The sequence below is a fragment of the Zalophus californianus genome, chromosome 6 (genome assembly GCF_009762305.2).
Source record: "Zalophus californianus isolate mZalCal1 chromosome 6, mZalCal1.pri.v2, whole genome shotgun sequence".
Taxonomy (NCBI): Eukaryota; Metazoa; Chordata; class Mammalia; order Carnivora; family Otariidae; genus Zalophus; species Zalophus californianus.
In genome coordinates, this window is record NC_045600.1 from 82608532 (window position 1) to 82621873 (window position 13342).

The 13342-nt window shown below is 53.2% G+C and overlaps 1 protein-coding gene across 1 annotated transcript; it reads left to right on the plus strand.

Annotated features, from left to right (window-relative positions):
* Window positions 1–1972: 1972 nt before the first annotated feature.
* IVD (isovaleryl-CoA dehydrogenase) lies at window positions 1973–12731 on the plus strand. The gene is made up of 12 exons (XM_027570971.2): window positions 1973–2125; window positions 3316–3405; window positions 3638–3689; window positions 5600–5769; window positions 6640–6733; window positions 6944–7080; window positions 8320–8416; window positions 9927–10020; window positions 10501–10582; window positions 11135–11239; window positions 11316–11388; window positions 12028–12731. Exons 1-12 carry the CDS (start codon window positions 1973–1975, stop codon window positions 12159–12161), a joined length of 1281 nt encoding a protein of 426 aa, XP_027426772.1. The 3' UTR covers window positions 12162–12731.
* Window positions 12732–13342: the final 611 nt, after the last annotated feature.

The window sequence follows — 13342 nt, forward strand, 5'->3', positions numbered from 1 at the left end:
ATTATGTTTCCATTCAAAATATTTTCAAATAATTTATTTCGCCTATGGCTAATCTGGCTTTTTTTCTCATTTCTCTACCAAAATAGTTTTACTAAGGTTACCAATGACTTGCCTGTAGGCAAATCTGTTTTCAGTCTTTGTTTTGACTCAAAGTAGCTGAGGACACTATTAACTACCTCCTTGGAGTTTGGGATCTTGGCTCTCACTGTGTTGGTGGCCTGAAGTCTTGGGGAGAGACATTCTACCCCTTTGGCTGAGCTGTGGCCCTTGAAAACAGGATGAGGTAGGGGCCAAGACCCTGCTTGGGGTCTAGAAGGAGAACCTCTATTTGGGGTTTGGAGGGGAAACCTGTTCTCCACTTAGGGGAGACCCATCATATGTGGGGTGACAACATTTCAGTCTGGACAAGCTCACAAAGCCTGGCTTTTGTCTTAGCTGTGTTTCAGACCTTGGACTAGTGGGGTGCTGTAAGAAGAAACAGAAATCATTGTCACCAAGTATGCTATCTCTTTTATTCCTCATTAAACAAAATTCAACAGAGTAAACCTGAAGATCTAATTGGCTTTATTAAATCAATTCATGAATCAGGCAGCATCCCACCTAGCATGTAGAGGGGAGCGCCAAAGAGTTGTTGGAAATACAAGGTTTTTGTAGGAAGGAAGGTGGGGCAAGGAAGTCACTAACAAAAGAAAAGTTTGTTCCAGGCAAGGTCATCTTTCTTTAGGGGGAAAGGCATGGATTACTTATTGGGGGGGGGGATGAGAGGACCCATGTGACAGATTACCTCATTGGTGCTGACCACAAAATTCCAAAATGATTGGTTTAAAATTCTACTCTGGGGGCACCTGGGTGACTCAGTCGTTAAACGTCTGCCTTCGGCTCAGGTCATGGTCCCAGGGTCCTGGGATGGAGCCCCTCATCGGGCTCCCTGCCCAGTGGGAAGCCTGCTTCTCCCTCTCCCACTCCCCCTGCTTGTGTTCCCTCTCTCGCTGTCTCTCTCTGTCAAATAAAGAAAATCTTAAAAAAAAAAAAAAAGGTAGCAAAAGAATAGAAAAAGGAAATTATAGGCAAAGGATTGTTTCAGGTAAGGTCTATCCTAAGGGGAACACAAGGGCGGTGTCTATAAATTTCCCAGTGCTGATAGGAAATTCCCATGTCGAGTGGTTAGAGGTTACATTCCTGGGGCGGTGAAAACTACAGTTAGGTAGTTAAGTCTTGGTTTACTGATTCCGAGCCTTAAGTGGCTCCACCATGGCTCGGTGGCTTTCTTTTTAATACTCGTAACACACTACTTTTCCTTTTCTATATCTTCACACCACCCCCAACCCTGTTTTTAAAAAAGTCCTGATGTTCTTCTTGAACATTAAATAATTTGGAAGACAGCAACTCTCGCATAAAACTCCAAAATCACTACACCCTGTTATGTAATAAAGCAAGTTTTCCTGGTTTCTAACAGTGTGCACACCAGAGCCAGCGCCACTTACCCAATCTTAGATACCCCAGATCTGCTTTAACTATTTCCAAGCACTGGGCATCTTTTTCCCAGACTGTTTTAACACTTCCTTGTTTTAACACTTCCTTTCCCACAGAGAGACTTCTGTAGTCAGAGACTGCTACTTTAACGCCGGGGAGATACCATTCCTCGATTCCGAAGACGCCTTTCTCGCTCTCCTACTTAATAAAGTCTCCACGTAGAGATGACTCCGGCAAAGCGAGTCCCCACCTCCCTCATCGCGGGGGTGCCCAGGGAGTCAAGCCGTCACCGCTGATTGGCTCGCGTGGTGACCAAGGGCAGCGCGGCCTTCAGCCGGCCGCGGACGGTAATAGGCTGCTGGAGACCCACCCCCTCGCCGATTGGGTGGGGGCAGCGAAGCCTGGGATTGGTGGAGCCCTAGGGGCGGGTCGTCGCCGCTGGAGCTGGCGCTGCAGCTGCTCCTCCGGCTCCCGCTCCGGCTCCCCGTGCTAGGCAGCGATGGCGACCTCGGCTTGGCTTCTGGGACGGCGCGCGGCGAGTTGGAGGCTGCGGGCGCCGCGGGCGCGGCTCTCCAGCCTCGTGTCCCAGCGGGCCCACTCCCTCTTGCCCGTGGACGATGCGATCAACGGGCTAAGCGAGGAGCAGAAGCAGGTAGGGAGCCTCATCCCCTTCCGGGTCCCAAGGCCTGCTGGCCAGGCCGCGTCGCCCCTCGCGGAGGTCGCCCAGAAGCTCCTCTGCCCGGCGCCCACTCAGCCACGGGAGTGGGAGCGCGGGGGGCGGGCGCGAGCCTCAGCCTCCCCTCTGTGGAAACAGCAAAGCCTAGCTGCCGAGTTAGATAAGGCGTCGGGGACAGGAAGGCTCCTGCGAGGCTGATGGTGTTTTGGTGGAGGATCGGCAGGGCCACCGGCATGTGGCAAAAAGACCCTCTGTCTGTCTGAGGTCCGCTTACACCTGAACACTGTCTTAAGACTATGGTTCTCAAGCCTGCTTAATCATCATTACCAGGGAATCTTTCGAATCCACACCTCGAGGGCTTTGAGTGCGCTGTGGAACCTGCTATAAGTTCTTCAGCCGATTGCGTCCAAGCACAAAGTTGAACAGTAACATGAAAGGGCATTACAGGTGAAGCTGAACCAGAGCCTTTCTGGAAGGAGACTGTTCACTTGGATGCTGGCACAGAGTCCCCCAGGAACCTGATTCTCCTGGCTGTTAAGCAAGTGCCCCAGCCTCCAGAAAATCCAAAATCCATTTGGGTTTGCAGTCAGTAGACAGAGCTTTGAATCACCTCCTACAGAAAGGGTTCAGAGTCCAGAGTGCTGACCACTACACCATGGGGCCCACTTTACAGAAAGGGTTCAATCCTAGCTCTCAAACTTGTCCATCAAGAGTTTCTAATCCTTTGTGTAATTCTTTGTAACCACAGTCTCAGATCAGAAAACCTGGCATGTGCCAGAAACTGAAGAGGGTGTGGCTGGAGCACAATGAGTGGGAGTGAGAAAGGTACTGGAGAAGGCTGGAAGAGTCAGTAGGAGTCAGCTCGTGCAGGGCCTTATAGGCCTGAGTAAGGAGCTGATCTAAGGACAATGAAAAGCCATGGAATGACTTTATGTACAGGAGTGACATTTTAAAAATAAGCTGTCTATGCTGAGGACCTTAAAAGAGAGGAAGATCATCTCCGAGGAAGTATATAAACTGATACGGCCTCTAAGTTTCAATCTAATGCCGTTTGGTCGGGTTACTTGTGGCCTGTTTTCCTGAATGTGTCCTCAGTAGTGGAGATGCTGTTCTTAGTGGTGGTAAGGGACTGTTGCCGTGGCATCTGTCCACCTCTCTCCCTCTAGCTTCGTCAGACCATGGCTAAGTTTCTTCAGGAGCACCTAGCCCCCCAGGCCCAGGAGATTGATCATATCAATGAGTTCAAGAACCTTCGAGTGAGTCATGATGCCCATGGTGGGGGGCGGGGGGTGGGAGGTGAGCGGCAAGGGGGCAGTTTGGGGGCCGGGCTAGACTGGGTTGGGAATTGTACTGCTGCCTGGTAAATAAAACCTCCCTAACAGTGCAGCCTCTTTGTGTGAAGCATTTGGGTCTCGTTCCAGATGTGCCAGACACCTGTGACTGGCTGCCTTCTCACAGCTCACTGTTCTCACTCCTTTCTGTTGGCAGGAGTTTTGGAAGCAGCTAGGAAACCTGGGGGTCTTAGGTATCACCGCCCCTGGTGAGTATAGTTTCCTTCCCTAATGAGAACTTTTCTTGCATGCCCTTTAACACTGTTTCCAAAAGAAACAGGAAAGGAGGGGAAAGATCGTGCTCAGAGAAACCCAAGACTTCCTCTTGGACCTGAGAAAGCACCCACTGACTATCAGCCCAGAGAAGAGTACACTAAGCAGTAACATCCAGAAGGCAAAGGGCTGAAGCCAGTGTGGTTCACTGGGTGAGAATCACTTAGACTCTTGAACTCTGCATGTTTAATAAGCTCCCCCAGGTGATTTGGGGAGTTTAGAAAACTCCATTATCATACAGCTGTCTTGCACTTCAGTCTTACCATCTCCCCTAATCCCAAAGTTCTGCCCTACTATTAGTGTCTAGGCAGGACCACTCAGGACAGGTATGTCCCTGTGGGGACTGCCTATGTCCTCTGCCCAGGCTGGCCCTGGAGCTCATCTGAGAGCAGAGGGTGGTATGGGGGAGAGAGATGCCTGAGCCTCCATGTGAGGTGGCCAGATGATGTGTTTAATAGGCTCACCCTGGGCCTGCCCATTGTCCTGTATGGGTCTTACTACTCGTTTCCAGGGGGAGAGGGCACAGAGCTGGTGGGCTTTGGTTTGGATGTTGGCCCCTGAAGGAGAGGCCCAGCCTGGCTTGCAGTGCCCAGTAAAGAAATAAGCCTGTGGTCTCACCTGCCAAAGCCTGGACAGTCCACATTGATTCAGCTTGTATTCATGTATTGGAAGAGAGGTGGAACACAGTGTTCTTATGTCTTCCCTCGCCACTTGCAGACAGTTCCTGGGATCTAAGCTGATTACAGAGTCATGATAAAATGGAAAGACTTAAAAATGTAGACCATCTTAATGTAAAGCGGTAGGGGGAACGCTACTGGGAACTCCCAGACCAGACTGCGTCTTGGGGGTTTATGCGCCGCCAAAGAAAGCCAGTTCTGGTTGGTAAGTTCTGGTTTCCACCTGGTTGTCCTGGTGGCTGTTTCCAGTGTCACCCACCTGTGGGCTTACCTTCCTAGAGTTGCAGGGGTTGGGCTAACCTTTCCCTAGAGCCTAGGATGAGCCTGACTTCTTGGGCAGAGTAAACGTGTGTAGAGCCTTATTTTGTTTTAAGATTTTATTATTTTTTTTAAATCATCTCTTTACCCATCTTGGGGCTTGAACTCTTAACCTGGAGATCAAGAGTCGCATGTTCTGCCGACTGAGCCAGCCAGATGCCCCCCGGTGCAAAGAGTCTCACCAGGGTTTTGCCAAAGAGCAAGGTTGGGGGTTGGAGGTGGTAGTACCAGTTGATCTGTTGCCGAGGAAAAGCCACATTTTTTTGGTAAGGAGCTCTGAAATTCACTATCTGTGGCACTCCTGTCCTCCGTTACTAGTCTTGCCTTTTTTTTTTTTTAAACTTTTTAAAGACATAATTGACATATAACGTCATATCAAATAACATGTTGATTTGATAGACGTGCTTTGTTAGGTCCAAACACCTATGCTATGAAAATCTCACCTTCCTTTGCTTAGTGTCTATTCTTAGTGCTCTGACCCTTCCTCTTTGTGTTTCTTGGTTAACTCCAGGTCGCCCTTCATTTATTCATCTGCCTGTGCACTTCTGTGACTTTCTGAACATTTGGGTGCTCAGGCTCTCTTGTCTTCCTTAAGAGGTCTGTCCGGGATAAAGCAGGTGTTTGCATTGCCTGTTTTCTGAACCACACCTCAGCTGACCAGAGGCAGCAGACAAAGCCAGTTCTGTGAGCTGGTAAAGTAGGGCCCATGGCGTCAGCCTATTGACCTTCCTAGGGGTAACTTGGAGTAGGAGCTACAAGGGTTTTTCTTTGCTGCTGGTAAACATTCCTGCGAATGTCCCAATGTAATCTGGGCTGCCTTTTCTGCTGTGCTGCCCTGCCTTCACTCCCAGTTCAGTACGGCGGCTCTGGCCTGGGCTACTTGGAACAGGTGCTGGTGATGGAAGAGATATCCCGAGCTTCTGGAGCAGTGGGGCTCAGTTACGGTGCTCACTCCAACCTCTGCGTCAACCAAATTGTGCGCAATGGAAATGAGGCCCAGAAGGAAAAGTACCTCCCCAAGGTGAGGAGATGGGGAGGGAGAGACCCTGAGGCACCCTCCCGGTTCGGCTAGGGCCAGGCAGACTTGCTTTCTGCAGCATGCTGCCCTCAACCAGATACGGATAGGAAGGGTCAGGGACTTGCTTTTAAAATAATTCAATCAAAAGAATTAAAAATAGGACCAGAGGGGCGCCTGGGTGGCTCCGTCGTTAAGCGGCTGCCTTCGGCTCAGGTCATGGTCCCAGGGTCCTCGGGTCGAGCCCCGCGTCGGGCTCCCTGCTCCGCGGGGAAGCCCCCTTCTCCCTCTCCCCCTCCCTCTGCTTGTGTTCCCTCTCTCGCTGTGTCTCCCTCTGTCAAATAAATAAAATCTTTAAAATATATATATAATAAAAAAACAAAAATAAAAACAGGACCAGAACTCCTGAGTCAGTCACTGGACATCATTTGCAGAGCATTTGAAGAAATGGAAGACTACGGGCGCCTGGGTGGCTCAGTTGGTTGAGCGACTGCCTTCGGCTCAGGTCATGATCCTGGAGTCCCGGGATTGAGTCCCACCTCAGGCTCCCTGCTCAGCAGGGAGTCTGCTTCTCCCTCTGACCCTCTTCCCTCTCGTGCTCTCTCTCTCTCTCATTCTCTCTCTCTCAAATAAATAAATAAAATCTTTAAAAAAGAAAAAAGAAACGGAAGACTAGGACTTACTTCCCTTGCAAAGGGAATGGGAAAGGGAGAGATGTTTAGTCTTACGGATAGTGGGCTTCTCTTCCAGGACTTTACCAATACCTGGTCTGAGAGAAGTCTGAAGGGGTGTCATGTGAACAGGTGAGAAGCAATGTCGTAGGCTCCCATAGAGGACTTCTGAAGTCATAACCAGCCCTTGTGGTTTTCCTTGCAGCTGATCAGTGGTGAGTACATCGGAGCCCTGGCCATGAGTGAGCCCAATGCTGGCTCTGATGTTGTCTCCATGAAGCTAAAAGCAGAAAAGAAAGGTGAGGCTCCTCTTGCCTTGGGAGCTTCTGGAGTGGGAGCTGACATGGACAGAGGGACAGCCCTTCTCAGGGTGAGGGAACAGTCATTGGAGGTGGCCTCTGCCAGGTTTCCAGAACTGTCCCAGCTTCCTGCCCAGCAGCAGGTCCATGAACTGACTGGTTGGGACAGGCCAACAGGGCTTGAGCAAGTAGCCAACTTCTTGTCCTTAGGTGATCACTACATCCTGAATGGGAACAAGTTCTGGATCACCAACGGCCCTGATGCTGACATCCTTATTATCTACGCCAAGACAGATCTGGCTGCAGTGCCAGCCTCTCGGGGCATCACAGCCTTTATTGTGGAAAAGGTGAGTGGAGGGCAGTGCATGCTGGGAGACTTTTGTTGCCTGAAGTCAGTACCAGAGATGGCTCTCTTCTGCTTGTCGTGGACACAATCAGTGTGTGCTCCGCCAAGGCTCCCCGAGGTGAGGGCAGAGTAGAAGAGCCGACTGAAAGGAGGGTGGCCAAACTGGGAGCCCCAGAAGGATGAGTCAGGTCTGAGCGTGGTGGAGCCACACAGAGAGATCCAGGAAGATAAGGACTGGAAGGAGGCAACTGGATCTGACAACCAGGGTGTCCCTGGTGGCCTTGGGGAGAGTGGCTGTGGAGAGCACCCTGTGAACAGGAAGGTCGGGGGTGGAGGGGGGGTGGTAGATGAAGGCCGCAGCAAAGTAAGGGGGAGATGGACCAGGAGTTGGAATGAAAAGGGGGACATTTGAGTTTGTTTTTAAGAATGGGAGAAAACTGAGCAAATGATTTGGTAGAGAGAAAGGAAAATGGAGAAACTGAGGTGTGTGGGAGTAAGTGAGCCAAACCCAACAGTGAGCCGTGGGAAAGGGAGGGCTGGGTTACAGGTGACAGTGGAGAAGCCATCTGCCTCATGACTGTGCGGTGTGAGGGCTGGGAACCATGGGGGTCGGGGAGCTGGGAGAGAATTCCAAGAATTGAGTGTCATAGAGGTTTGCAATACCCTCCATGGAGAGAGAGGACTAAGACTGGAGGAAAGAAAAGTAAGTAGTCCAAAGGGCCCGGCAGACATTGGCAATCTCACGGTCATGTGGCGCCACTGTCATTAGCCTGCCTGTCCGCACTGTCTGGCAGGCACTTGGCAGTGCATACTGCACCTGGTTAGCCCGGCCAGAGCATGCAGGTGGCCGAATTGGTCCTGGGTGGGACTCAGGTACAGATGGCAGAGGAACAGAGGCAAAGGAATTGAGTTACCTGGAGAGAGGGTCTTGGAAGTGCTTTCCCCTGAGGAGAGGAAACAAAGCTGGCAAAGGTCCGGGGCTGCCCAGGGAGTGGGTATTTGATTGCGAAAGAACTGCTCCTGTGAGAAGCGGGGAAAACGCACCTAGCAGCACCGGAGGGTGGGACGTTAGGGCTGGAGCTTCTAGGAGCGGGGTGGTCATACAGAGTGGGGGCCCCGAGAGTGGGATGCAAATTCAGGGACTGGATGGGAGGGCGGGCACTTCCCAAGGGTCTGCCTTTTACTAGCCCCCACCTTGGGGACTGGTCTGTAATTGGGGCCACCTTTTTTTCCCGTAAAGGGGATGCCTGGCTTCGGCACCTCCAAGAAGCTGGACAAGCTGGGGATGAGGGGCTCTAACACCTGTGAGCTAATCTTTGAAGACTGCAAGGTTCCTGGTGAGTCCCTGAGAACGGGCAAGCCCCTGTCTGACCGTATCATAAGCTGAGAAAGCCCATCTCTGAGTAAGAGAAGCTCACCATTATTAGCTTACCAAGGACATGTGTCTCGACGGTGAGCCTCTCTCTGTTGTGCTTGTCCATGGGCCCATACGTGTGGGCCTTGGGCTGCTGGGTAGCTGTCCTTCTGGCCAGAGCTGTGTCCCTGCCTGTGACTGCCATGAAGGGTGCTATTTCCTACGTGACTAATACAGTGTGCCAGGGTGGTATGCCAGTACCTGGCATAGACGGCTGAGATGTGCCCTCAACCTCTCCTGTCCTCCAGACTTCCTTGTTTGTGCATTTCCCTGAATAGCCCAGGTGAGGGACTCATTAACGGTGCTAAGAAAAACCATTCAGATACACTGAAGGAAGCCAGACTCAGTGAAGACAAGGGAATTCAATTTGAGTATTTTTGCCCCTGAAGTGTAACTAAAAACATGACACATAGTGGGAGAGCCAGCATACCCGTCACATGCTAATTAGACCAAGGGCATAGATGTGATGACCAGCCAGGTTTGCTGTGTGCCTCAGCCAAAGACCATCCCTCTCCCCCATGACCCAGGAACCCAAAATGGTGTGCTTTGGTTATAAGGAGCGTCTAGGGAGGCAGGATCAGTGTGGATCCTTCTTTGTCAGCAGGAAATAACTGCCATCATTAGGCCAGTCAGTGGTCCACCCTGTACTGAGTTTCCTGCCCACACCTCCCAGGGCCATCCAGTGCCCTGGCTTCCGGGGTGAGGAGGTGCTCAGCACGTTCTGTAACTAGCACTGAATGACCTGTCTCTTAGACAAAGACTGTTCCAGATACCACTCTTGTCAGGGTTGGGGGCTGGTGATATTGGAGCAGAGAGCAGACTCAACCCGGGGGACAGTTAATTCTCAGTTTCCTTTATGGGCATGGGTAAAAAGAACTAGGGAGGGGTTGGATGGCTTCTAGACCAAATTAACTTTTTTTTCCCCATCCAAAGCAGTCGAGGAAGAGAAAGGGAACGTCTAAAGATGGGGCCTTGGTGTCTTGTCTTATGAATGGGGTGTGTGTGTGTGGCGGGGTGGTGGTTGTGGGAGGAGTCCCTCTAGCAAGCTCTCCTTTTTTTTTTTTTTAAGATTTCACTTATTTATTTGAGAGAGAGAGCATGAGTGGGGGAGTGGGTAGGGAGAGGGAGAAGCAGACTCCCTGCTGAGCAGGGAGTCCTATGCAAGACTCCATCCCAGGACCCTGAGATCGTGACCTGAGCCCAAGGCTTAACCGACGGAGTCACCCAGGAGCCCCATAGCAAGCTCTCCATCTAACTGGAAGTAGTGATAAGCTCCATCCTTTTCTCTCACTCGGAACCCTAGTTGAAGGTCAGAAGTCAGGTGACATTTTAGGGCCTGTGTGAAAGCCACAAAAGCAAACCTAGCAGCTTTTATAAAAGTGAGGAGGCTGTGGACAGCCCTCTCCCCCCTGACTGGCACTTTTCCCCGGCAGCTGCCAACATCCTGGGCCATCTAAGTAAGGGCGTCTACGTGCTGATGAGTGGGCTGGACCTGGAGCGGCTGGTGCTGGCTGGTGGGCCCCTTGGGTGAGTGTGAGGCTCGGGGGAGCTGGGCTTTTGGCCTCCTTAGCAGATCATGACATCACAGCCTTCCCCTTGAGGGGGGCCAGTGGGAACTGCCTCCTGGAAGATGTACCTTCTTTCTTGGAGACGAAATGAGCAAACCTCCCCCTCCCACATGTGCTTTCTTCACAATGAAAGGAAATATTACCAGATGACAGACAAGAGGCCTGAGGTGCCATTCTGCTTAATTATTCAGGATGAAACAGGACACCCAGGCTCTAAGGCCTGTTTGCCCAGGGATCCTGCCCCTCCATCTGGTGTCAGGGAGATGGGCACACATCCTGGGCAGTCGGTGCAGTGATGGCGCAGGGGTCATCAGAGTCTTCATGCTCCTCCTCTCCTGCCAAGCCGTCTCCCCCCAAGCCTTCCCACGTTGGCATTCTGCCACCCCCACTGGCAGTGGGGGTACAGTGAGGCGCCTCCTCAGTGTCTTTCTTCTGGCAGGCTCATGCAGGCCGTCCTCGACCACACCATTCCCTACCTACACACAAGGGAAGCCTTTGGCCAGAAGATTGGCCACTTCCAGGTGAGTGGAATGCTTTTGCTGCAATGTACTTTTTCATTGGGTGCAGATTATCTTTAGCAAATGAGCAAGTGGGGCATTCCCTATCTTTCGCCACCAAAATGAGTCTGGAGGCTTGGATCAGAGGCTCCTTTGGCATGCCGCCTGGCTTTGGGAACTTGTCAGGAAGTGGCTCTCGTGTCCGCTCACTTCCTACTCGAGATGAATGAACTAGACATTGTAAGGCTGGATGGCGAAGCGAGCAGGTTGTAGGCAGGCCCAAGGGAAGGGAGCAACATTTCTGGTCACGCTTCCTGCTGTGAAGCCACCACAGGGCGTCCGTGGGGGCCGCGGCCGGGGAGAGAGCCCTCTCAGTTTGTGGGCTCCACAGTGCGGTGGCTGCTCTCTGGGCACCTCTGTCACCCCAGGCAAGTCCAGTCTCCTCGCTGTGCCCTGGCATCCCTGGGCCTGGCTCTCGGGTGGCTACCGCTGACCTGCTTTGGGTGACTAGGGGGAGTGTCTGAGAGGCACGTGGCTCCAGCGTGTTGACTTGTGACCACCCCCCCTTGTGCCCAGCTGATGCAGGGGAAAATGGCCGACATGTACACCCGTCTCATGGCCTGTCGGCAGTATGTCTACAATGTCGCCAAGGCCTGTGATCAGGGCCACTGCACTGCCAAGGTAAGGGCCGGCTGTGGGGACTCCCTCCCCGCGTGGCCCTGGCAGGGCCCTGCTGACCCGGAGCCCCCTCCCACAGGACTGCGCGGGGGTGATCCTTTACGCAGCTGAGTGCGCCACACAGGTGGCCCTGGACGGCATTCAGTGCTTCGGTGAGTGGCCCCCCCGCTCCCCGCTCCCAGCCGCAGGGCTTCCGCTCACTGCCGCTGAGCCGGCAACCTTTAGGCTTCTGCCCTAGTCACTAGGAAGACATGTTAAAGCAAATGAGAAAACTGCCAGAGGCCCCGAGGGGCCCATCCTGGCAGCAGTGCCTCCCTCTCACACTTACTGCCTGGTCCTGTGAACCCTGGGAAGTGGGGAGGGAGGGATGCCTCGGGGGCGGGACGGCCTCGTGTCAGTGCTGCACAGTGCTGCAGAGCCCAGAGTTGGGCCAGAAGGCCTGGGTTTGAAGCCTAGCCCTGCCACCGACTGGCTTTGTGACCTGTACAAATGACTTACCCTCCCTGGGCCTGGCACCCAGTGACTGCTGTGCAGTATCTTCCTGTCTGCCTCCCCAGGTCGGCCAGTGGCGGTCCCCATTTTTGCCTGGTGGCCTCAGCTCTCTGGGTGGCCTTCTGGCCCCTCGTCCCCGCTGGTGTTGCCCACAGCCTCCCCTCTCACCACCACTTGCTCCTTCTCTTTAATCAGTTCTCTTCTCTGGCCTGTTTCTATACACTTGGCTCTCCGTTTGCTTTCCTCACTGCCCATCATCTCCTGTTGTCTTTTCTTCTCGGCCCGAACCCTGGCTGCAGGTGCCAATGGCTATATCAACGACTTTCCCATGGGCCGCTTTCTGCGAGATGCCAAGCTGTATGAGATTGGGGCTGGGACCAGTGAGATGAGGCGGCTGATCATCGGCAGAGCCTTCAACGCAGACTTCCACTAACCCCAAGACCCTTCACCCCCTTTCTCAGCACCTAGAGGCCTTTCTTTGGACATAGAGATAACGGCAGCTCCCTTGCTGCTCAGCTGCACTTGCATCAGCCCTTGGCCTCTGCCGTGAGGTGTCTACCACGGCTGACAAGTGCTGTGGGTCTCAGAGCCCAGCCAGCCTGCCCGCCTACCCCCCGGATGCCGCAAGTTATAGGCAGGCATGGGGGAAAGGGAGCGCCATTTCTAGTCACACCTTCTGGTCTGAAGATGCTGCCCGACGTTAATGAGAGTTGAGGTGGGTGGAGGGCCTCCCTGGCAAGTGTTCTGTGGCTTAAAATGGACCCAGCAGGAAGCATACTGACTTTTCTGGGGCTTGCTGGGAAGGCTTCGCTGACTCTCTAACGTCCGAGCCCTCCACTTCCCTGGGTGAGCACTTGGGGGCAGGCTGGCAGCCACCCCTTTTTTGGAGGGGAGGGGGCTGTGCCTCTGGCAGGGAGCCCAGTGCACCAGAAGCATTGCCCCCTCTACATGTATTTGAACCTGCAGCCTCTTCTTTCGAGGGGGAAAAAAACCCCCAAACCTAGCCTTTGTTTCTGCCAATTTCTAGAGGCATCAATTCCCCGTAGCTTATGAGCAGGCACCCGCTCGGCAGCAGTCCCTCTGCCCACCGCCCCCCCCAGGGCTTCATTCCTTTAGGGCGGAAACCCCATGGTGTTGGGGTGGAGCATCTCAGACCTGGGCCACCCAGACTGCACGGGGTGGTGGGGGGGGGAGGTCCACAGAGGTCAGTGTGCTTGCGAGGGATCGGCTCAGTGCCAGCCTCCATGGCAGCACCTCTGAGCCCTTCAGCCCTGCTCTGCCGCTGCCACCATCTAGTCCTGGCCGGATGACAGCCCTCAGCTGACTGGGCAGCAGGCCTGGCTGCAGCTCAACTCCAACTAAGGCTGCCTATGTACATTTCTCTGGATGCCCTATGGCTAGTTTTGTTACAACAGCCCCGCGGCTGCTGCCATTTTGTATTAAGAATTAGGAAGCAAACCCATCTGCTTCTAAACTGGTGTTTTTTAGGGGTGAAGCAGTCTACTTGCTACTGCCTCCTGTCTGGCGCTAGCGCCATGTCCTTGGGGAGTAGTTAGTCCGGGCCCTACTCCTGTCCTCCTGCCTACTCACTGGTGATGCGGGACAAAGAGATGG